Below are 23896 nucleotides of genomic sequence, written 5' to 3'. Positions count from 1 at the left end.
AAAAAAATACTTAAAAGCCAGCAGCTACTGGCTTTCAATAAGAGGACACTTACCTGTCCTGGAGTCCAGCGATGTTGGCACCGCAGCCAACGTTTCCGTCAGCTGTCAGGTGCTGCCGCCGCCATTGCGGGTAGGGGAACCCAGCAGTGTAGCCTTTCGGCTTCATGCCGGGAACCCTACAGCGCATGCACGAGGCCTGCTCCTCTATTCTATTGGCTCAGCGGCCAGGGGAGGAGGAGGGAGCACCGCAATGACTTCACTGCCCCGGACTCCTGGAAGTGGAAAAGTATCCTGTCCCCCTCCCCCTGAAAGGTGCCAATTGTGGCACTGGAGGGGGAAGGAATCAGATGAGCAGAAGTTCCACTTTAGGGTGGAACTCCGCTTTAATTGAGACACGTACACACTGTAAAGGGCTATGCTTTGTTCATATTTCATGTCTGAGGTTTACAACTACTTTAAAATTTGTTTACAACCAGCCTTTAATTCATTCAAGACACAAGGTAAACAATTTTTTTTTTAAAATAACATAACCAAAGACCAACACTTAAAACAAACATGTGGGCGGTCGCTACTGTCCTGAAAGACTTTTGGAAAAGGACATTAATGGTAAGCAACTTTTGTTTTTACCAAGGCGTCTTTCAGGGCAGCACCCGAGTACTTACCCACTAGGGTGGGACTACCTTCTGCAATTACATACATTTGCGCACACACACACAATCCATAAAAGACATGGATGAGCGAGTTTGGGGTGGAGGAACTTGACTGGCATGCACAGAGTCCTGACCTGAACCCGACAGAACACCCTGGGGATAAATTAGAGTGGAGACTGCGAGCCAGGCCTTCTGTGTCCACATCAGTGCCTGACCTCACAAATGCGCTTCTTGAAGAATGGTCAAACATTCCCATAGACACACTCTACCAAGAATGGTCAAACATTCCTACACACACTCTCCTAAACCTTATGGACAGCCTTCCCAGAAAAGTTGAAGCCATTTTAGCTGCAAAGGATGGGCCAACGCAATATTGACCCTTCCGGACTAAGACTGGCATGCCATTAAAGCTCATGTAAAGGCAGGTGTCCCAATACTTTTGGCAATATACTGCTTGTGTGCCAAGCCCTTGTCTGCCCTGGTTCCCAGGAAATCTAACACCGCTGTAGAGCTCTGGCACTCAGGTTCTCTCACTGCACCACCTATTGAAGAGTTTCTAGACCTTCATGTATATAGTCCCCATCACCCTCTTCCTACCCAACATCAGGGTGGTCACAAGCCACTCTGAAAATTCCTTACTCCTTAGCAGCTCCTTCTCAGTAACCACACTTCTAGATTTCGCTTTCCTGTCTGCGGGCATCAGACTGGATCCTGCAACAGAGCCTCTCTGCAAGGTAACATGCAAGGAGGTTCTACCAAAAGACTGGTACATTTTCTCCTTTACTGATGGGCACTGATAAGGTGCCACCGATGGGCACTGATAAGGGGCAGCAATGACGTGGCACTGACAGGCATTGACAATGGGCACTGGTAGGCAACACTAATGGGCATTCTGGGTGGCAATGATGGGCATCACTGAAACTGGCAGGCATTGGGGATGGGCACTGATTGGCATTTACCTTGTGGTCTAGGGTGGCATACCTGGTGGTCCAGTGTGATGGCCATCCCTGGTGGTCCTGGGCAGGCATCCGAGGGGGGGCTGCGCTGATAAACAATCAGCACAGAACACCCCTGTCAGGAGAGAAGCCGATCGGCTTCGCTGGTGTGTACTGTCGTAAATCTAATGGAACGCATCGCACTTGCGTTTGGAACGCATTGCGCATGCGCAGTTGACCGCCACGTGACTTCCGCAGCATTCTATGATAGGCAGCAGACTGTGACACTACAGCAGCACACATGGCCGCACTACTCTGGCGGCACACATCGCCGCGCACATCACCGCACTACTCTGGCGGCACACATCGCCGCACTACTCTGGCGGCACACAAGGCCGCAATACTCTGGCGGCACACAAGGCCGCAATACTCTGGCGGCACACAAGGCCGCAATACTCTGGCGGCACACAAGGCCGCAATACTCTGGCGGCACACAAGGCCGCAATACTCTGGCGGCACACAAGGCCGCAATACTCTGGCGGCACACAAGGCCGCAATACTCTGGCGGCACACAAGGCCGCAATACTCTGGCGGCACACAAGGCCGCAATACTCTGGCGGCACACATGGCCGCAATACTCTGGCGGCACACATGGCCGCAATACTCTGGCGGCACACAAGGCTGTGTGCCTGGAGTTTAGCTCGCATCAGCAGATCCTGTGACAGTGGAGGGAGCGAGCCCAGTCTTAGTGGTCACTTACCTTCCCTGTCCATCCTCCCACTGGAACGCATTGCGCATGCGCAGTTGACCGCCACGTGACTTCCGCAGCATTCTATAATACTCTGGCGGCACACAAGGCCGCACTACTCTGGCGGCACACAAGGCCGCACTACTCTGGCGGCACACAAGGCTGTGTGCCTGGAGTTTAGCTCGCATCAGCAGATCCTGTGACAGTGGAGGGAGCGAGCCCAGTCTTAGTGGTCACTTACCTTCCCTGTCCATCCTCCCACTGGAACGCATTGCGCATGCGCAGTTGACCGCCACGTGACTTCCGCAGCATTCTATAATACTCTGGCGGCACACAAGGCCGCACTACTCTGGCGGCACACAAGGCCGCACTACTCTGGCGGCACACAAGGCTGTGTGCCTGGAGTTCAGCTCACATCAGCAGATCCTGTGACAGTGGAGGGAGGGAGCCCAGTCTTAGTGGTCACTTACCTTCCCTGTCCATCCTCCCACTGGGATCCCACCTACTGTTACTGGGCACACTTACCACCAGCTGTGCAAGTCATGACACTAGAGCAGTAGAAGGGGAATGTGTGGGTGTCACTCACCTGGTTCATAACCTAGAAGAGAAGGAGAAGAGAAGTGAGCACTGCCCCTGTATACACATACATACATACATACATACATACATATGTGTGTCTCTGTAGGAATGGCACCTCTCACCTCAGGGTTGGCCTCCAGTGGTAACCAGCGCATAGCCTGCATGGTGTATACCGGCAGTTCTCACTCCCTATGGAAGTTCCTGTCACAGCCTGCTGCCTACTAAACTTCACCCACGGACCACTTCACTTCACAAATACGGGGGGAGCCTCCAATGCCGGCTACCGTCACCTGCACAGCAAACTGTTATTCGTACGGGGTTATTCACACAAGATTACAATTAAATAACGAGACAGGCCGTTTTCATGCGTTTACCAGAGCAGAGTTATTATTTGTCCTATACAGGATAACGGAGATTCCCCCTTAACAGTTACAAATGGACTCTTCCAGATCACGAAGCGTGTGTAGTGGGTCGCACGGTATTGGCTACCCCGGTGGTGGGTGACGTAACGTAGGGCTGAACCGTCCAGTCATTCTACGACTTCCTGAATCATGCGTCCGCCCCTTGTATCTGATAGGCCAGAAGTAGCTAGGAGTGTTTAGTGTGGGCGGTTCCAATGGTTGTTTCGTTCTATGTAAATGAGTCTTGGGAGTTTAGCACCTTTGGTTACTAGTAAAATCGCAGTGTTTTGTAAAGTGGCTTTATATAGGCGGCGTGTACATGTGTGTGAGTCTTTTACATTACACAGCAATGTAGGCAGTGCTTCACTGGCCTGGGTGCCAGGCACAAACATGGTGGCTGCTGTCACAACTTGCAGTCATGTGATTTACAATTCATGTGACAGCCGCTGGGTATGATGGGAAATACTGCTGGAACTGTGGTGTAAGGATGTTGGAGAGGGAGCTGTCAGGCGCAGGTAGGTGGGTGAGGTGTGCTGAGATCACATGTGTCTGCATAGCCATGGATGAGTTGCCAGACCATGGATTGATCATGTGTGTATGTCACAGGAATCTTTCACTTTTGTCTATAGGTGTTATATCATCTGTCACAGATTGCTCTTCAATTGTACAATCACTGACACTAAAGACAAATCTTTTTACTTTGGGTTATAACCCCTGTCTTTTTTTATTTATATTTTTGCATCTGTGTCCCATTGGGGAGGTTTCCCTTCACTTCCTGTCTCAGATTCAAAAAAGGAAGTTAAAGGAAATCCCTCCAAAGTGAAGGTTTGCTGCCCTGGTTGAAAATCCCTGGTTGCCACTGGAACTAGTGTCCCTGTTGGAAGATTTCCCCTCTATTCCTGTTCTGGTGACAACCTAAAGGGTGGGAGTTTGGCAGCATTTGTTTTCTTTAAACTTGTTTTTCCTTTTCTCACCTGGTAATCCTGCTATTAAAGTGGGTGTAAAGTCTTAGGGCCGGTTCACACCATAGAGACGCAGTCCGGATGCCTTCCAGGTGCCTTTCTGCATGTGCGTTTTTGATGCATTCCAATGTGTATATTTTTTTATTTTTTCCGGCATCAAAAATGCATTGAAAGGTTTTCCATGGCATAGTTCCCACCAGTGCTTTCCAGTTCCATAAAAAAAAGTAGAACATGTTGCTTTTTTCCTGGACTGTACTGGAACACATTAAAACGGGCTTTCACACTGGAGTGAATGTAACAGCTTTTTCAGGGCGGATTGCAGGCGCTATTTTTAATGCTATAGCGCCTGCAATACGCCCTGAGTGTGAAAGGGGTCTTAAACAGCTGCTCCTCACACTCCAGTGTGAAAGCCTGAGGGATTTCACACTGGAGTGGTGCACTGGCAGCGCGTCAGAAAAAGTCCTGCCAGCAGCTTCTTTGGAGTGCATTAGCAGCAGTGAATTCACCGCTGCTAATGCGCTCCTGCCCATTGAAATCAATGGGCAGCACTGCTGGACCGCTGGCAATACGCCGCTGTAGTGGTGCATTGTGGGCGGTTTAACCTTTTCTTGGGGGTTAAAAGGGCTCTGTTAGCGGCCGAAATGCGCCGCAAATTCGACAGTAAAATGGCGGCTTTTTACCGCTATTTTACCACTGACGCGATGTGCGGCACAATGTGAAAGGGCTCTTAATTATCTATTTAGCAGACTAAAAGCGAACAACTAAGAGAGACGTATGCCGCGTACACACAATCATTTTTCGGCATGAAAAAAACAAAGTTTTTAAAAAATGTCATTTAAAATGATCGTGTGTGGGCTTCGCATTATTTTTCGGGTTCTGAAACAATGTCGTTTTTTGGGTTGTAAAAAATGATCGACGTTATAAACCCGCGCATGCTCAGAAGCAAGTTATGAGACGGGAGCGCTCGTTCTGGTAAAACTACCGTTCGTAATGGAGTAAGCACATTCATCACGCTGTAACAGACAGAAAAGCATGAATCGTCTTTTACTAACAGGAAATCAGCTAAAGCAGCCCAAAGGGTGGCGCCATCCGCATGGAATTTCCCCTTTATTGTGCCGCCGTACGTGTTGTACGTCACTGCGCTTTGCTAGAGCTTTTTTTAAAAACGATCGTGTGTGAGCAACGTCCTTTTTAATGATGAAGTTGGAAAAAACTAAGTTTTTTTCTACATGCCGAAAAACTTAGTTTTTTTTCATGCCGAAAAATTATCGTGTGTACGCGGCATTATTGTTTTCCATACTTTTTAACCTCTTCCCATCTGCGCTAGAGCCTAATGACGGCTACAGAGTGGATCTACTTTGCCGGAGGCCGCCAATAGACGTCCTCCCATGCTCGAGCGGCCTGCACGCCCCCTGCAGGGTGCACGTGGCTTGCTCTGTGATCAGCGAGTCTGAGATCCCGACCCCTTACCACGTGATCAGCTGTCAGCCAATGACAGCTGATCATGTGATGTAAACAGAGCCGGTAATTGGTTATTTTTTCTCTTCGCGCTGATAGCGTGAGGAGAGAAAAAAGACAGAGGGACATTGGTCCCGATCAGGGAGAGCTGCTAAGCTCATCTGTGCCCATGTGTGTCACCTGTCAGTGCCACCTACCAGTGCCCACAGTGCCACCTATCAGTGCCACCTATCAATATCACCAATCAGTGCCTCATCAACAGTGCTGCCCAACAGTGTCACCTATCAGTGCCGCCTCATCGGCACATATCAGTAAAGGAGAACAATTTGCACAGAGCAGCCCCATTCCTCCTCTTTTCGGCTCCTCGACGGCACTCCTGGCTCCCCCCACTCCCTGCTCACCGGCTGTGATTGACAGCAGTGGGAGCCAATGGCTGCCACTGCTGTGTCTTAGCCACTGAGGAGGGAGAAACTTAAGAGAGCTGCTGCTCTTGTGCACATTGCAGGATCAGAATCGGGCTCAGGTAAGTATTAGAGGGAGTAGCTACACACTGAAGAATGCATTAAGGTAAAAAAAAACTTCAGGCTGGGTTCACACTGGAATTGGATGTGGGCAGCAGGAGATTTTGACAAGCTCTCTATGGAGGCGGTGCACACATCTCTGCTGCAGCTCTGGTGTGAATTTGCACAGGGGTCCTGTGCATCTTTTGGTCTGTTTTTAGGTCTAAAGTTGGGCTGAAATCGGACCTGAAATGATGAACAGGGACGCATCGGGCCCCTGCTGTGAACCGCATGCAAAGATAGTGTGAACCCAACCTTCGCCTTTACAACTACTTTAAGGGTCCATGCACACTAGGAGCAAAAAATAATAATAATTAGGGTTGTCCCGATACCACTTTTTTAAGTACAAGTACCGATACTTTTTTTCAAGTACTCGCCGATACCGAATACCGATACTTTTTTTTTAATCTCATGTGACAGCAGCACATGTGTCAGTAGTTTTTTTTTTATGTTTAACAATTTGTTTTTAATTTTTTTACAATATTTTTTTTTTACATCCTTTTTTTTTTTTTTAAAGGGGGGGGGGGGGGGTGGACCGTGTCAGTGTGTTTTTTCTTTTATTATTTTCTACAATAATTTTTTTATTCTTCTTTTCTTTTTTTTTTTTCAGCCCTGTTGGGGGGCTTTGGTGAGATATCAGGGGTCTTAACAGACCTCTGACATCTCCCCTTTGAGACAGAGAAAGGGACTAGGGACACATGTTCCCCTGTCCCTTTCTCGGCAGCATCAGCTGCGCTGAAAATGAATGGAGTGAAGACGGCGTCCAAAAAAAAGTCCCAGAACTTGTTTGAGCTTCAGGCGTTTTTGAACGTTTGGTAGTGGAGATGTGAACCATCTCCATAGAGAATAATAGATTTTTTCCCCTCCAGCGTTTTGTAGCTTCAGGCTTCAAGCTACAAAACGCTCAGGTGTGAATGGGGTCTAAGCCTTTATTCACATCTAGTAAGCACTTATGGAATCCTTTGTACAGGCGTTTTGTTCACGCATTTACACATGTTTTAAATGTTTAACAAACGTTTTCGAATGTGTTTGCAAGCTGCTACATGGGAAGAAAGGAGCAGGATACCTAAAAGAACGGGTTCGGGTGCAAAAGCAAACAAAAACATTTGTGTTGCGCATTTCCAGGTGCCTCCATTGAAGTCTGGGGCCAAAATGCGCAGAATACGTCTGAAAAAGTGCTCATGTATTTTTTCAAGCTTTGAGTGACTGAGCTCAGATGTGAGCAGATTGAAAAGAATAGGGTTCCTAATGCTGAATGGTGTCATATTTAGTCTTGGGAACAAACACATGCAACAATATTAAAGCGTGAAAGGGGCTTAAGGCTGTATCGCCACTTCTGACTTCAATAAACGAATATTCATGCAAGGGGCTGCAGTGACATCATGTCAGCATTGTCCTCTGAGGTGAGCCCAGAGTTGCTCTTGAAGCAGAGATCTCTCCGGGGAACACTGCGGCTCCACACTGCATTCTGACTTTTATAAATGAAAGGTAACATACATGCGTGGGGTTCACTGTGGTTTGTCAGTGAAGAGATGGCTATGCCTACTTTGCATTATGAATTGGCCCATAGTGTACTGATTTTTATTTATTATGAACAGTAGCAGGGTTTCCTACCTAATGTTTTAAACCAAAGAGCCGTCAGTCTCTCAAAATGTTTCTTGCAGGCTTCGAAAAGTCCAGCAACCTGATTAAATCTTTACCACCCGACCTGTTTGCGGAACTGGTAAGTTATTGACATTAAGTTTATCTAATCTTTTATGTGTTTTTATTGAGAAGGCGGAATTATCGGTACAACTTTTAGTTTTTGATAGAATGATCAGGGGTGAGAACCTCTCCCAAGTCCAGGGCCGGGACAAAGGTTGGACAGGAGGGGCTGCTGCCCTGGGCACTGTAGTATCATGTGAGCTGCTGCAGGGGCTCCACAAGGAGTTTGGGGGGGAGATAATTTGTGTCGGAAGGGGGAATTTGGTCGACGGCACAGGGTAAGTATTTTTCTAGGGAGGGAAATTGGGGGTGGGGGGGGTGGTGATGATTTAGGGGAATTTGTGCTAGAATGGTGGATTTGGGGGGGAGGATGTCTACTAGAAAGGGAAATTTTAGGGGTAGGGTATTTGTACTAGGATGGGTCTTTTTATTTTGTTTGGAGGGGGGGCACTTGAGCTGGGAGAATTTGAGGCGTGGGGGGGACAAAGATTTGTTCTGAGAGGGGGACTTTTGGCAGGGGGCAGATTTGTACTGGGAGGAGGAGGAGATTATACCTAGGGGTAAGCATGTCGATTGTCTGGTTGTCGGGGCAGAACAGGGTTTAACCACTTCCCGACGGCCGTACGACTATATGCGGCCGCAGGGTGGTTCTACTTCTCTGGGACGCCGTCTTTCCTCGTTCCCCGCGCGCGCAGCGGGGAACTTCTGTGCTGCCCGTGTCCCTTGGACACAGCCAATCACAGATCGCGTGAACGGCCAATCGGAGTGGCCGTTTGGTAGGCGATCTGTGCGGCCAATGAGAGATGATCTCATATGTAACCATATGAGATCATTTCTCATTGCCGGCTCTCACAATGACAGCGTCATAGGGACACAGATCGGTCACCTCCCCCAGTCACCCCCCTTCCCCCACAGTTAGAACACTATATAGGGTACACATTTAACCCCTTCCTCACCCCCTAGTGTTAACCCCTTCAATGCCAGTCACATTTATACAGTAATTTGCAGTATAAATGTGAATGGTGCCAAAAATGTGTTAAAAGTGTCCGATGTGTCCGCCATAATGTCGCAGTCCCAACAAAAATTAGCAGATCGCCGCCATTACTACTAAAAAAAAAGTAATAAAAAATAATAATTCTGTCCCTTATTTTGTAGGCGCTATAACTTTTGCGCAAACCAGTCGCTTATTGCGATTTTTTTTTTTTTTTTTGTTTTGTTTTTTTTTTACCAAAAATATGTAGAAGAATACGTATCGGCCTAGACTGAAGGTTTTTTTTTTTAAATTGGGCCATTTATTATAGCAACAAGTAAAAAATATTGTATTTTTTTTTTCAAAATTATCATTCTTTTTTTGTTTATAGCGCAAAAAATAAAAACCGCAGAGGTGATCAAATACCACCAAAAGAAAACGCTACTTGTGGGGAAAAAAGGATGCCAATTTTGTTTGGGAGCCACGTCGCACGACCGCGCAATTGTCAGTTAAAGCGACGCAGTGCCGGAAGCTGAAATTTCACCTGGGCAGGAGGGGGGTATATGTTCCCAGTAAGAAAGTGGTTAAAGAGGACCTGACCTGTGGAAGATATACACAGAAGATCTACTGTAGTCCCCAGTCTCTGCATGATGGTAGAGTTGCAGGGATCCGTCCGTTCGTTCATTACAAGTCCGTAAACGGACTTGTAATGAATCCCTATGGGAACGCGTCCGTTAGCGGATGGAGCATCCGCTAGCGTCCGCGTCAGTCGGGATCCGCTTTTCCGAACGGAAGAAACCCTATTTTTCTTCTGTTCGGCGGAACGGACCGGATGCAGACGGACAGACGGACCGTCTGCATCCGGACCCCCATAGGGGAGAGCGGAGCAGAGACAGGACGGTCCCTGCACTGTGTGCGGGGACCGCCCTATCTGCCGACAGCTCACCGGGGATCCCCGCTGAGCTTTGGCGGACAGAAACGGTCCGCTCCGTGTGAAAGAGCCCTTAGACTAGTGATCTGATGGGTGTATTATACAAGTATTAGCAGACTGAGGGCCAATGAACATTGGGAACAGAAAAAAAAATGCTAGAACACCTGGCAGAAAAAAATGCTAATAGTAGCTTTTATTGCACAAGAGTTTAGGAGAGTTTATGGACATTTGCCCCCCCTCCCTATAATCAATCTACACTTGAAAGCACCAAATGCTCCTAAATGTGTGTTTAGATGTGTTTATGAGCATGAACACATAGGATAGCATTGAATGGTTTGTAAGGCGGGGGGGGGGGGGGGGACAGCAAAACTCCTATAGAAGCAGGAGGGTACATGCACACTGGCTTAAACACTGCCGGTAGAAGCAGCTCATTGTCCTCCTATGTGTCCATGCACATGAGGATGTTTAGAGGCATATTTTAAGCTCAGCGTTAAGAGGGTGGTTTTGGAAGCAAATTTTCGAGCAGAAAAAAAACAAAATGCCTTCACATTGATAGTCTGTACTGTCTCTTTTTTTTATTCGTTTTTTTATGTTCGACTAAACCTAGGCTTTAGTGTCTAGAATACAAATATAGGGGGGTAGTTTGTGGCTTTTAAGCCCATAAATTACATAAACTACGTTGTTGGATAAAATTGCAGTATTTCTGAGACAAGCCCCATGGCTAAATTCGTATTGCTACTGCATCTTTTTTTAAAGCACACCACATTACACAGAGTGTTCATATTGTGTGCTGTGTTTGTGTTGTATGCACAGTCTGTGGGTTTGGCTACCATTTAAAAATGGATGGCACCAAAATATAAATAGGCATATCCTTGGCCATACTGCACATATTACAGCATGTTACTGTGACCAATCCACCCTTAGTGACCCATAATAGATTGAGCTTTCTGATCTGTTCAGAATTTCATGGGTAAAATGATAAAAGGGCTTCTTCATGACTATTATCACAGTGGTACAATAACCTGGGATCCAGGAAAACAAGACCTGTTAAGCTCCTATTTAACCTTCTGTGCTTTAGCACCCATTTACATGTTTCTATTTGCAATAATAGTCGCATACATTTGTTTCAAGGAATGATCTTAAAATGTGTTTTGCATGTTTAAGTGGGTTTGGATGGCATATTAGTGTTTTTTTTGTGTTTTTTTTTCTACAACAACAAAAAAAAACTTTGGAGCCTTTTTTCCCCATCCAGTACACTTTTATTAACCACTTAAGCCCCGGACTATTATGCAGCTAAAGGACCAGGCCCCTTTTTGCGATTCGGCACTGCGTCACTTTAACTGACAATTGCGCGGTCGTGCGACGTGGCTCCCAAACAATATTTACGTCCTTTTTTTTCCCCACAAATAAGGCTTTCTTTTGGTGGCATTTGATCACCTCTGCGGTTTTTATTTTTTGCGCTATAAGCAAAAATAGAGCAACAATTTTGAAAATAAAAATATTTTATACTTTTTGCTATAATAAATATCCCCCAAAATATATATAAACATTTTTTCCCTCAGTTTAGGCCGATACATATTCTTCTACATATTTTTGGTAAAATAAATTGCAATGAGCGTTTTGATTGGTTTGCGCAAAAGTTATAGCATCTACAAATTAGGGGATAGTTTCATGGCATTTTTATTATGAATTTTTTTTTTTACTAGTAATGGTGGCGATCAGCGATTTTATCGTGACTGCGACATTATGGTGGACACATCGGACAGTTTTGGGACCATTGTCATTTTTACAGCAAACGGTGCTATAAAAATGCACTGATTACTGTGAAAATTACACTGGCAGTGAAGGGGTTAACCTGTAGGGGGTGCTAAAGGGGTTAAGTGTCCCCTAATGTGTGTTTCTTACTGAAGGGGGGTGTGGCTGGGCGTGTGACAAACCTGATCGTCGTTCCCTATGACAGGGAACAGACGATCAGTGACAGGCTCACTAGGAAGCACAGGGAGAGGTTTGTTTACACTTACCTCACCCGTTCTTTAGTTTGCGACCCCCCCCTGGCTGGGCTTCTTAAAGGGGACATACCTGTATGTCCATATGCCCAGCTGTGCCATTCTGCCAACATATTTAGTCGTGTGACGGTCCTTAACTGGTTAAAGTAGAACTAAAGGCAAAAAATTAAAATTGTCTTTTCCGAATACAGCATATAGCCATCATGTTTGCTGACATTCTTTGAATGTACATAGCGAACATGGAGAGAACTGTCGTCTTTCCAAAACGAATAAAATGTTTCACATAGATGTTAATATAATTTTTAATAAGAATTTTTTTTTTCACATTTTCTCCTCTTTTTTTTCTTTTTTCTTTCAGTGTCAGCAAATTGTTTCTGGTCTACAGTGTCAGAGTGTTGGGGTGGATCAAACTCATTTTTGTCAGGTATGGGCTAGGTAAAGCAATATCATTTGTTTACTTAAAGTGATTGTAAAGGCTCTTAATTTTTATAGAAAAAAAGCAAAAGAAAACAAATGTTATGCTTCCCTCCTTTGTTGCAGTGGATTTGCACAGAGCGGCCCAGATTCTCCTCTTCTCGGGTCCCTCTTCTGTGCTCCCAGCCCTCCCTCCTGGTGAGTGCCCCCACAACAAGCAGCTTGCTATGGGGGCACCTGAGCTGAGTCACAGCTCCCTGTGTCCATTCAGACATGGAGCCCTAGCCCCGCCCCTTCTCTCCCCTGATATGCTGGCTGACTTTGACAGCAGCTGTAGCCAATGGCACCGCTGCTATCTTTCAGCCAATCAGGAAGGAGAGTCTCGGATGTTGAGACATTCATGGACATCGCTGGAACTAGATGGACCTCGGGTAAGTCTGAGGGGTGCTGCTGCACGCAGAACTTTTTTTTTTTTTTTTTATTATTATTTTTTATTGCATAGAATGCATTAAATAAAAAAACCTTCTGACGTTACAACCCCTTTAAAGTACATTTGAGGTAAAAAGGAAACTTAAAGTGGCTGAGATTATGACATTGTAAGCAATGGCAGGTGCGGACCTGTTAGCTCTGGTGTGTACCAGGACTTCTCCAGGACTTCAGGTTTCCAGAATGCTCAGTCAGAGCTATTTCATGGCAACAATGTTTTGGTAGGTTAAACATTAATCCAAGTTAACAATTACTATTAGGTAACAGGCAATTTGTAAAACTCTAATTGGACATCCGTCTGTGTTGCCAAAGATGTATATGCCATTGTGGCCTTTTTCTGTCAGCTCCGTGTTGGAAAATGCCTGCTATTGTAGACCTTGCATTTCTATTACCGTCTATTTTACCAATATCAACAACATTTCCAATTCCTGTCATCTTAACAGAGATTTCAAGCGACTGGTGTGGAAGCCAGCATTGATGAAGTTAGAAACGTGATCAATGCAGTGACCTGCCTGTTCAGGTAAACCATAAAACTGTAGACAAATGAAAAATGGCACCATGCCACAAAGGTATTGCTGTTGGAGACAATAGCCAATGACCTGAGCAGAAATATGTTTATATACTGTGTGTGTGTGTGTATATATATATATATATATATATATATATATATATATATATATATACACACACACACTATATAAACATATTTATGCTCAGGTCATATATATATATATATAGTAAAAAAGACAATGGGACACAAACTCCAATGCGATAAATTTACTGGTTGCTTCTTCAAAGACAGAAAATTTGTAGTAGTAATTCAAGGCTACTGTACAGCATACTTTGCTCTTCATCAGGCTCTGAACAACAATCTGCTAAAAACAGCAAGCTTGAATGCCAACACCGCAGGGTGTGACCTCACAGGTGAGTCCCATGATACCATTTTTACTCTAAATTAACCCTCCACAGTTTAAATCCACTACTGATTGAAACATTTAGGTCAAATTCATTTCTACTAGTCATCTAATACTTTATCTAAAAAAGTAAACAAAATAAATTCAAATATTAATCTATGTTATAAGAAAATTGCAATTGGCAAGCTGACTGCAGGAATGTCCACCAGAGCTGTTGCCCTTGAATTGAATGTTCATTTCTCTACCATAAGCCGTCTCCAAAGGCATGTCAGAGAATTTGGCAGTACATCCAACCGCAGACCATGTGTAACCAGTGATGTATTTAGGTTTTGTGCTGCTAATTTAAATACGACCCAACCTTCCTGTCAAAGCCACACCCCTTCCTATTTAAGACCCGCCCTATCATCTGTAAACCACACCCCTTCCAGACCCCCGCTCCCTCCATCTCACCTTGGCAGCAAAAATACCCCCTTACAGCTCAAATCCTCACCCTCATATAACCCCTTCCAATGAAAATCCCCCTTCTCAGCACAAACCCTTGCCTTAACCTCCCCTTTCCCAGCACAAATTACATCTCCCGGCACAAATCCTTCCCCATCTCCCCCTCCCAGCACAAATCCTCCCCCTTACAGCATAAATCCTCACGTTCAGAAAAAAAATCCCCCTTCATCTCAAACCTGTGCCTCCTTCTCTCACCTCCCAGTACACCCCCCCCCCCCCCCCACCCCACCCCAGCTCTTTCTCCTGTTCTGTAAGAGCAGCCTGCTCTACTGGGACTTGTACTGCACTCTGGGGGGGGCTGAGATATGGCAGCCTCCTATGCTGGGACTTGTAGTGCCCTCTGGGGGGGCTGAGATATGACAGCCTCCTATGCTGGGACTTGTAGTGCCCTAGACTACAGGGCATGGAAGAATGGCAGCCCACTCTGCTGGGGCTTGTAGTGCCCTCAGTGGCGGAATGAGGATTCCTCAGTCCCCCCACAGTCTAAGGCACTACATGTCCCAGCACAGGAGGCTGCTATATCTCACCCCCCACAGTGCACTACAAGTCCCAGCATAGGAGGCTGCTATATATCAGCCCCCACAGTGCACTACAAGTCCCCGCAAAAACGGGGCTGCCATATTTCAGCCCCCACATAGTGCCCTACAAGTCCCAGCAAAAACGGGGCACTACACGTCCCAGCAAAAACAGGCTGCCACCAGTCCTTCAAACACAGCACAATGAGACTGCACAGCCTTCCACCTCCTCCTATACTCTCCCCTTACAACGGTGTCCTCCTCCCTGAGTCTGGGCTGGATGTCACGCTGCGTGGTGAAGCAGCGGGCGGGATTTCCCAATCTCTGAAGAAGACACATCCAGGCTCCCAGACCCCAGCACAGCACACAAGGCTGCAGATAACTCTGCCACTGATCAGGCACCTCAGTGGCTGTGGGCGGCGGATGCACTGAGGCTGTATGTAAGTGGGGGAAGGCCGCGGGAGCCGGGAGGACGGGTGGGGGGGATGTTTTTGTGCAGGGGGGGGCGGCCGCCCCCGCAAAGTGCCGGCCTAGGCCAAGATACAGCACTGCGTGTAACCACACCAGCCCAGGACCTCCACATCCAGCATCTTCACCTCAAAGATTGTCTGAGACCAGCCACCCGAACAGCTGCTGCAACAATCGGTTTGCATAACCATTGCATTCTCGGGAAGCTCATCTGCATGCTCGTCGTCCTCCATCGGGGTCTCTACCTGACTGCAGTTTGTCGTCGTAACCCGTACAGGGCAGATGGCAGACAGTGTCTATGGCGTCGTGTGTGAGCAGTTTGCTGATGTCAGAGTTGTGGATCGAGTGGCCCATGGTGGCAGTGGGATTATGGTATGGACAGGCGTATGCTATGAACACGGTTGCATTTTATTGATGGCATTTTGAATGCACAGAGATATCGTGATGAGAGCCTGAATCTTTTGCACTGTTCATCCATGACCATCACCTCGTGTTGCAGCATAATGCATGGCCCCATGTTGCAAGGATCTGTACACATTTCCTGGAAACTGAAAACATCCCAGTTCTTGCATGGCCAGCATACTCACCGGACATGTCACCCATTGAGCATGTTTGGTATGTTCTGGATCAGCATATACGACAGCCTGTTCCAGTTCCTGCCAATATCCAGCAACTTCGCACAGCCTTTAAATAGGAACAGACAAACATTCCACAGGCCACAATCAACAACCTGATCAACTCTATGCAAAGGAGATGTGCTACACTGTGTGAGGCAAATGGTGGTCACACCAGAAAGTGAATGGTTTTTGGACCCCCCCCCCCCAAATACAATAAAACTGCACATTTTAGAGTGGCCTTTTATTGTGGCCAGCCTAACACACACCTGTGCAATAATCATGCTGTCTAATCGGCATCTTGATATGCCACACCTGTGAGGTAGATGGATTATCTTGGCAAAGGAGAAGTGCTCACTTACACAGATTTAGCCAAGGTTCAGCTGAACTTGCACGATTATAGTCCCGGTTTTGGCTGTGATTACAGAGACATCTGTGTAGGTTTCTGCACAGATGTTAATGTAAACGTGCCGAAATCGCAAAAAGTAGTACAGAAGCTACTTTTTGAAATCGGTGCAGCGCCGAAGATGCGGCTTCACAACGATTAGGACGGTGCAATTGCTGGCAAATGCCGCCGATTTGACATGTCAAATCGCACCAGTGTGAACATGGGCTTAGAATTGTGAAACATATTTGAGAGAAATGGGCCTTTTGTGTACATAGAAAGTCAGATTGTTCAGTTCATGATAAATGGGGGCAAACACAAAAGTGTTGCGTATTATATAATGTGTGTGTGTGTGTGTGTGTGTGTGTGTGTATATATAGTGTCAGGTTACTACTAAAAACCCAAACACACACCTGACCAATCAGAGTGGGCAAAAGAGCAGAAGATAGTGGATGAGACCTGGCAGAAGACAATGGACAGAGGGAGAAGAAATCGGGAGAGACCCCCGGAGCTGCCTAATAAATTTAAGTGTGTGTCTTTATTGACACTTTATTTTTTTTAGGTGTACGGGTAGTGGTACAATGTAGTCCATACTTATTCACATAGGGTGGGGGGCCGGGATCTGTGGGGCCCCTTATTAAAGGGGGCTCCCAGATTCCGATAAGCCCTCTGCCCACAGACCTTGACAACCAATGGCCTCGGTTGTCGGGAAGAGGCCCTTGACCCCTTAGAATCCATTCCAGACCGAAGGGCCTGGTATGCTCTTGGAGCGGGGACCCATGCCGGTTTAGAAAAAAAAAAAAATTGGCGTGGAGTTCACCCTAATAATTCATATCAAACAGACAGTGCCTGTTATTTCAGGGATTAAAGTCAGATCACTGGTCATTAACATCGGATTTCAAGTCGCGGGGCAAAGTCTGATCCACAGTCTGTTGTGTCAATATTGCGGCCGAAAAATTCCGCCACTCTGGAATCGCACAAGTGTGAAAGGAGCCTAAAGCCAAGATTCTTTGCCCAGGAACCATGCAGAGAGATCATTTAAGTCCAAACATACAAAACCAATAAGCGCAAAACCCACCAACACCTACTGAATGTATAACAGTCTGTGTACACATTCTCTTGATCTAGGCGTTGCAGCTCTCTCAAAAATTCACTGGGTGGCGGAATGTTTCTGAAACTCACAAAGAGAGGGAGAGCACACCGCTGCCCTAGTATAATACAGTTTTTATTGTTTAAAATAAAAGTAGAAAATGTTACACTCCCAATAGTAGGACGATTCTCACATTTGCACCAACATATATGCCTCCTTTCCCAGCCTGTGTAACTGGATGGAATCCAGAACCCGATGGGTGATGAAGTTGTTTATCCAAGCCTCTGAATCCAACTACAGCGTCCTGCTATGCGGTGCAGAGAGCCACACACGCACCCGGACCATCCGGCATTGTGTCACTCACGGCCGAGGTGGTGAGTTGGTACAGGTGAATTGTCTCTTGTCACGACTACATGTTTCGGAGGCGTGGCCTCCTTCTTCAGGTCACCTGTTATATGTTGGTGTAAATGCGAGAATTTTCCTACTCCTTGTGAGTGCAACATTTTTTCTACTTTTACTTTTAAACAATGAAAACGGTATTATACTAGGGCAGCTGTGCGCTCTCCCTCTGTTCCAGAGAGATCATTTCGAACCTTGTATTAAAACTATGGGCCATACATTATCTCACAGTTTATAGTGCATTCTCTTAACATCTTGTTAATGTGCACCAAACTGTATTTTAGGATTTTTTTCGATGTACTGAACTTTTTCCAATATCTTGCACCAGTTTAACAATAGTTTACCCTGCATCTCCAATAACAAAATCATTGTAAGCCAAGTTTCCTTTCCCATTTTTTTTCCCCTCCTGTTGCCAGGAACAGGATGATATACAGAGCACAGCAGGGCAATAAAATACTCGCTAGTTTGCATGTGTTGCTCCTTTACTGGCTGGAGGAGCTGCCATGCTCATCCAGCTGGCGAGGGAGCAACAGATGAAAACGGGTGATTTCACAGTACATTTTATCAGTTTTTCTCACTAGTGATGTGCTGTCCGCTAGTGAGACATGGGCCCAATGTGCAAAACTATGAAATGCAAGCTTGCTGGATTACCCATGGCAAGCTGTCAGCTGACAAAATGAAGAGGGTGAAAAGCTGCTTAGTTGCACATGTCTGTACGATATACTGTATGTATTTTCTGGTGGCCGCCTTTATTTCCCTGAAAACTTTCTGGATGTCCTGCACATCCAACTCCATCCAATACTTTTCCTGAAAATAGTTTGTAGATTAAATGTGCTGGAGTGACTCTGAATTTCCTGATCTGCATGCTTGTCTTTGATTTCAGAAGGTCAGCTACTGCATTCCCCATATTAAGCTCAGCAGTCATTTAAATGATGGGTCTATCAAAAGCTGGCATTGCACACCAGAACAGGTGCAAATAGTATCTGCCAATCCTGCCCCTTACATTCAAAGTCTGGCTATCTTGGAGATTCTGTAGTTTGCATTTGCTGCCCTCGTTGGATGTAATCATAGCTCTACAGATTACTCAAACTAATAAACGTCCTTCTGAAAGTGTCATTAGGTAGTGTACATTTTACACTGGAAGGATCTGTATTCTGTTTTTTGACCAGCAGATGGAGCACACAAGTTCAGGCTGAGCGTCGGTCGTTCGGTCGTTTTTTCTGGCGTTTTGTCGCGCGTATTCATGCTTATTTGCGCGTTTGCATACAGCGTCGTCTGACGTTTTTGTACTTCAACGTTTATTTTAGCCAATAGGAAAAATTATCATCTTTTCATCACTTGTTGAACGCGCGACAAAAAAGGGTCCGGAACTTGTTTGAGCTTCAGGCGTTCGGCGTCAGGCGTTTTGGAGTGGAGATGTGAACCATCTCCATAGGGAATAATGTATTTTTTCCCCTCTAGCGTTTTTGAGCGTCGCGCTTCAGGCGACCAAACGCTCAGGTGTGAATGCAGCCTCAGAGTCAAGTTAGGTAGAGTCTAACTAGATAAAGCAGATAACATCAATTATTGTATTAAAGCAGGGTTCCAGGCATAATATTTTTTTTTTTTTTGTAGGTAAAATGAATCGCATTAAATGGTCCCTAAAACATATTAATAGCTCCCCAATCGTTCCAGAAATTTGGCACAGTAATGCCCAGAGACTCCTGGGAAATGAGTGTCATCATTTCCCAGGAGGCAATGGGGTCTTAGGACAGGAAGTTGAACCACCTAGGACCAGGAACTAGGCAGATTACGAAATCTGCCTAGTAACAGCCAGATAGAAGTGAGTAAAAATCAAATAATTTTTTTTAGTTTTTTTTTTTTACGTTAAAGGCAAGTTGTTAATAGAAAGTTCATTTTTAGGGTGGAACTCCGCTTTTAAGTTATGTGTGCGAGTAATTGTTTCTTCTGTATTATGTGTAGACTATTACACATTTCTCTGTGAAGGTTGACATTAATTCAGGTCATGGTTTAGCTAGTAGTAGTTAGTTGTATTTCCCCAGACTTGGTCTGTAATATTGAATATGTTTCACAGTTTTAATACTATAGAATAGGGTTGTCCCGGGACCGATACCGAGTATTTGCGGGAGTACTCGTGCTCGCGCAAATACCCCCGATACTGAATAGAATACTTTCCCTCCCGCCGCCGCATTGCACCGCCGCATGGGTTAAACGCCGTGCGGGAACATCACAGCTTTCATTTGAATAGCTGTAGTGTTCACGGGCGTATAGACACTCCCCCTTGCCCGGGATTGGATGGGTGATCGTGATCTGTCCAATCCCGAACAAGGGGGAGTGTCTATACGCGCGGGCAAAACAGCTATTCAAATGAATGCTGTGATCTTCTCCATGCGGCGGCGGCTGCGGCAAAGGTATGGGGGACATGGCTGGAGGGACATGGCTGGATGGCTGGAGGGACATGGCTGGAGGGACATGGCTGGAGGGACATGGCTGGAGGGACATGGCTGGAGGGACATGGCTGGAGGGACATGGCAAGAGGGACATGGCTGGATGGCTGGAGGGACATGGCTGGAGGGACATGGCTGGAGGGACATGGCTGGATGGCTGGAGGGACATGGCTGAAGGGACATGGCTGGATGGCTGGAGGGACATGGCTGGATGGCTGGAGGGACATGGCTGGAGGGACATGGCTGGAGGGGGGTGGCTGGAGGGACATGGCTGGATGGCTGGAGGGACATGGCTACATATGTGAGGGACATGGCTAGAGGGACATGGCTGCATATGTGAGGGACATGGCTAGAGGGACATGGCTGCATATGTGGGGGACATGGCTGCATTTGGGGACACATTTAAAAAAAGTTTCGGTATCGGCGACTACTTGAAAAAAAGTATCGGTACTTGTACTCGGTCCTAAAAAAGTGGTATCGGGACAAGCCTACTATAGAACAAGTCCAATGAAATGTAACAAGCTACTTCTTTTGCACCATTATATAGGCATATACTCAGTGGCGGCCCGTCCATAGGGGGTGCCTGGGTGCGGCCCCCTCCCCCCACAGCTATTAAAAAAAAATCCCTTTAAAAAACAAAAAGTGCACTGTGTAGGAGCGCCGGCCCCAGTGCTCTATAGAAGCGTGATGCCAATGCAATCCCGTGATTGCAGGCAAGATGCTTCATTTGTGGGGTTTTGTGAGGCTTTGGGGCGCACTGCACAGTGCCTCTACACTCTTATGTGTCATTCTCCTTCATATATTGCTGTGGATTGGCACCGCCGTAGGATATGGGCAGTGCTTTCCCCGAGCAGCGACATCACTTCTGGTTTCTCTTTCTGGTTTCGCCACTGCATATACTGTTGTGTTTTCCAAGGTAAATTTTGAATATTTCATACCAGAACCCCCAGTAACTAAATATGCAGTTACCAATAGAAACTCCAAGTCGGACCAAGAAAACGTGGATTCTTGCTAAGATGGATTGCTACACTTAAATGGCCACTATCCCTAAAAATGTGGTGTTCTGATAACAGTATGTGGTTAATGCAGGCAATGATGATCTTCAGTACATGCACTGCTTTATTTTCATTTTTTTTTTCTACATTTATATGCAGACAATGTTGTCCAGAAAGGCTGGGACAAACCATAACTCTGTATTGGAAGTGCTTGAACAGCTGCAGTAATAGCATTTTTCTTAAGGATCTATACACTATAAATAATACTGGCAGCATTGTAGTTTGTCCCAACCCTTGTCACTATCACTTAGCTTGGCTGGCATTTAGAGGTAAAGATAAATGTCAAGTAAGGGAAAAAAGATTTTATATTGTGAATTCTATCATTATATTTTCTAACCATGTATGGTTATCATAATGCTGTATTGTTTATGACGGTAATGCATAAATAAGGACGCTCTGTCAAATATACACTATATTACCGAAAGTATTGGGACACCTGCCTTTACACGCACATAAACTTTAATGGCTCTCAATTTTATAGCTGCAAAAGGGTGGGTCAACTCAATATGGAACCCTACAGACTAAGACTGGGATGCATGTAAACGCAGGCATCCCAATACCAATTTTGGAGAGAGTTGACTGGGTTATAACCCCTGTCAATTTTATTTGTGCCTTCTGTGTCCCATCTGCCGTCTAGGAATTTCCTCAGCCATAGAGAAAAGCAAAAAAAAAAAGTACACCCCAGCTCTACTGTTAATATAAGTCAGTAGACTGGAGTCTGGTGCTCAAGCCAGGGCGTTCAACTCCCATAGATAAAGCAGCACTGTGTGCGTGTGTGTACATTTTTTTATTTTACACCGTTTTTTTTATTTAATTTTTTTGCACTTTTATTGCTGTCACAAGGAATGTAAACATCCTTGTGACCAGTACTCTTTATGCAGAGATCTAAGGTCTGTAAGACACCAATTCCCACCTCTGCACCTAAAAGCATTCAAAATGCCAACATTGGTGTTTTCGAATGCTTTTGATTTTTATTTTTTTAAATGGTGCCGTTGACATCCGGGTAAACCAGAAGTGATGTTGGGTCATCTCTTCCGGGTTACCATAGCGGAGAGCCGATCAAAGCTGATCCCGGCTTTGTTCGTCTCTCCGACCAGCCGGCAGAAGCTCCGTCTGGTCGCTCGGGTCTCCCGGTGGGATAGCACAGCCCTAGAAAGCCACAGGGGGAGGAGTGGGGCAGTCAGCTGCAGGCATCATCCCGGGATAACCAATCAAAGTCCTGTGATGTGTGGGTACATCGCTGGTCCGGAAGTGGCTGCTCAACATTGTACACTGCTATCGGTAGCAGACTAGTCTTACACTTACAATAAATGGTAAGCATAGTAGTCACATTTTTGTTATTTTCTGGACAGTTTTAGTATAATTATACTCGTCCCTTCCTTCTCCCTAATCTGTTTGCAAGAAAGGTTACACAGTACAGAATGTGGAAAGAGGCTGTAGTCTTTTACGCAGAAGCTCTGGCTTATGGGAAATTGATATAGTATAGAAAGTATGGTAGATTTTGTGGACTTTCTGACGTGAGTTTGATAGCGGTAGTAGTTTATGGAATCATTTTTTCCTGATGACTGGATTTACTCTGTACTAATCATTAGGGTTGTCCCGATACCACTTTTTTAGGACCGAGTACAAGTACCGATACTTTTTTTCATGTAGTCGCCGATACCGAATACCGATACTTTTTTTAAATGTCATGTGACAGTTTTCAAACCACAATACAGACCAAAGATATTTTCTTTAGAATTATGAAGAACTCTAACTCAAGACATTATAAAAGAATAAAAATCAGTAAAAATGAATAAAAATGTTTTATTTGCTTGTCACGCAGTAGTAAAAAACTCAAAGAATTTTCATAGAACATGTTGATAAATACAAAAAAAGTATTCTATTTAGGTATCGGGAGCATTTGCGCGAGTACGAGTACTCCCGCAAATACTCGGTATCGGTCCCGATACCGATACTAGTATCGGTATCTGGACAACCCTACTAATCATCATCATCATCATCATCATATTTGTGATTTAATTTTAACTTTGATCGAATACGCCCACCTCTAACGTATTGTGTGTTTTTTTTTGTTTTGTTTTTTTTTCTTGATTTACAGTACTGCTGCGAAGCACAGACTTTCCAGTGATGCACTATACAATTTTGTTGTAAGCAAATACAAATTGCCAAAGCAGATCTTGCAAGTCATCCGTCATGTGTGGAATGAGGAGGGAAAAAGTCTGTTGGAGAATGAAGGATCCAGAGATTTGTTGCCAGCCTTACAAGTAAGATTCATATACAGATTTTTAAAATGGCTTATAATTCTTCTACCATTGTATTAGTATGGGATTAGACACACTTTCTGGACAAGTATATGTGTGTCTGCCTCTTGTAATGGCACCAAGCTCACGCTTTTTTTATTAAATAAATAAAAAATAGTTTAATTGTAAGAATTTACAGTGCCTTGAAAATGTATTCTTACCCCTTGATATTTTCCACATTTTGTCAACCAAAAATGTAAATGTATTTTATTGGGATTTTATGTGACAGACCAACACAAAGTAGCACATGATTGTGAAGTGGAAGGGAAATTTATAAATCGTTATCAGTTTTTTTTTTTTTTTTTTTTTTAACAAATATGTGAAAAGTGTGGCATGCATTTGTATTCAGCCCCCTGAGTCAATACTTTTGTAGAACCACCTTTCACTGCAATTACAGCCAC

The 23896-nt window shown here is 45.3% G+C and overlaps 2 protein-coding genes across 3 annotated transcripts in view; one reads left to right on the top strand and one right to left on the bottom strand.

Moving 5' to 3' along the window:
- The window catches only part of UCHL3 (ubiquitin C-terminal hydrolase L3), a 92358-nt gene extending 88963 nt beyond the window's left edge, over positions 1 to 3395 (bottom strand). The window contains exons 1-3 of one of the 2 annotated variants that reach the window (XM_040341381.1): positions 3287 to 3395; positions 3035 to 3202; positions 2920 to 2931 (exon numbers count right to left, since the gene is read on the bottom strand). In XM_040341381.1, coding sequence (XP_040197315.1) covers positions 2920 to 2931; positions 3035 to 3076 — 54 coding nt within the window. In that variant the 5' untranslated portion in view covers positions 3077 to 3202; positions 3287 to 3395. Of the gene's footprint in view, positions 1 to 2919; positions 2932 to 3034 lie in introns of both variants that reach the window. The other variant, XM_040341382.1, reaches the window with a different exon arrangement.
- A 253-nt stretch (positions 3396 to 3648) lies between these two features.
- COMMD6 (COMM domain containing 6) overlaps positions 3649 to 23896 on the top strand; it is a 33585-nt gene continuing 13337 nt past the window's right edge. Inside the window, exons 1-5 of the mRNA XM_040341383.1 lie at positions 3649 to 3828; positions 7958 to 8016; positions 12263 to 12328; positions 13248 to 13324; positions 23294 to 23459. Coding sequence (XP_040197317.1) covers positions 3801 to 3828; positions 7958 to 8016; positions 12263 to 12328; positions 13248 to 13324; positions 23294 to 23459 — 396 coding nt within the window. The 5' untranslated portion in view covers positions 3649 to 3800. The remainder of the gene's footprint in view (positions 3829 to 7957; positions 8017 to 12262; positions 12329 to 13247; positions 13325 to 23293; positions 23460 to 23896) is intronic.

Source organism: Rana temporaria, chromosome 2, assembly GCF_905171775.1.
Source record: "Rana temporaria chromosome 2, aRanTem1.1, whole genome shotgun sequence".
NCBI classification, from domain to species: domain Eukaryota; kingdom Metazoa; phylum Chordata; class Amphibia; order Anura; family Ranidae; genus Rana; species Rana temporaria.
The sequence above is the reverse complement of the archived record's forward strand: the minus strand, read 5'-3'. Positions and strand labels throughout refer to the sequence as shown.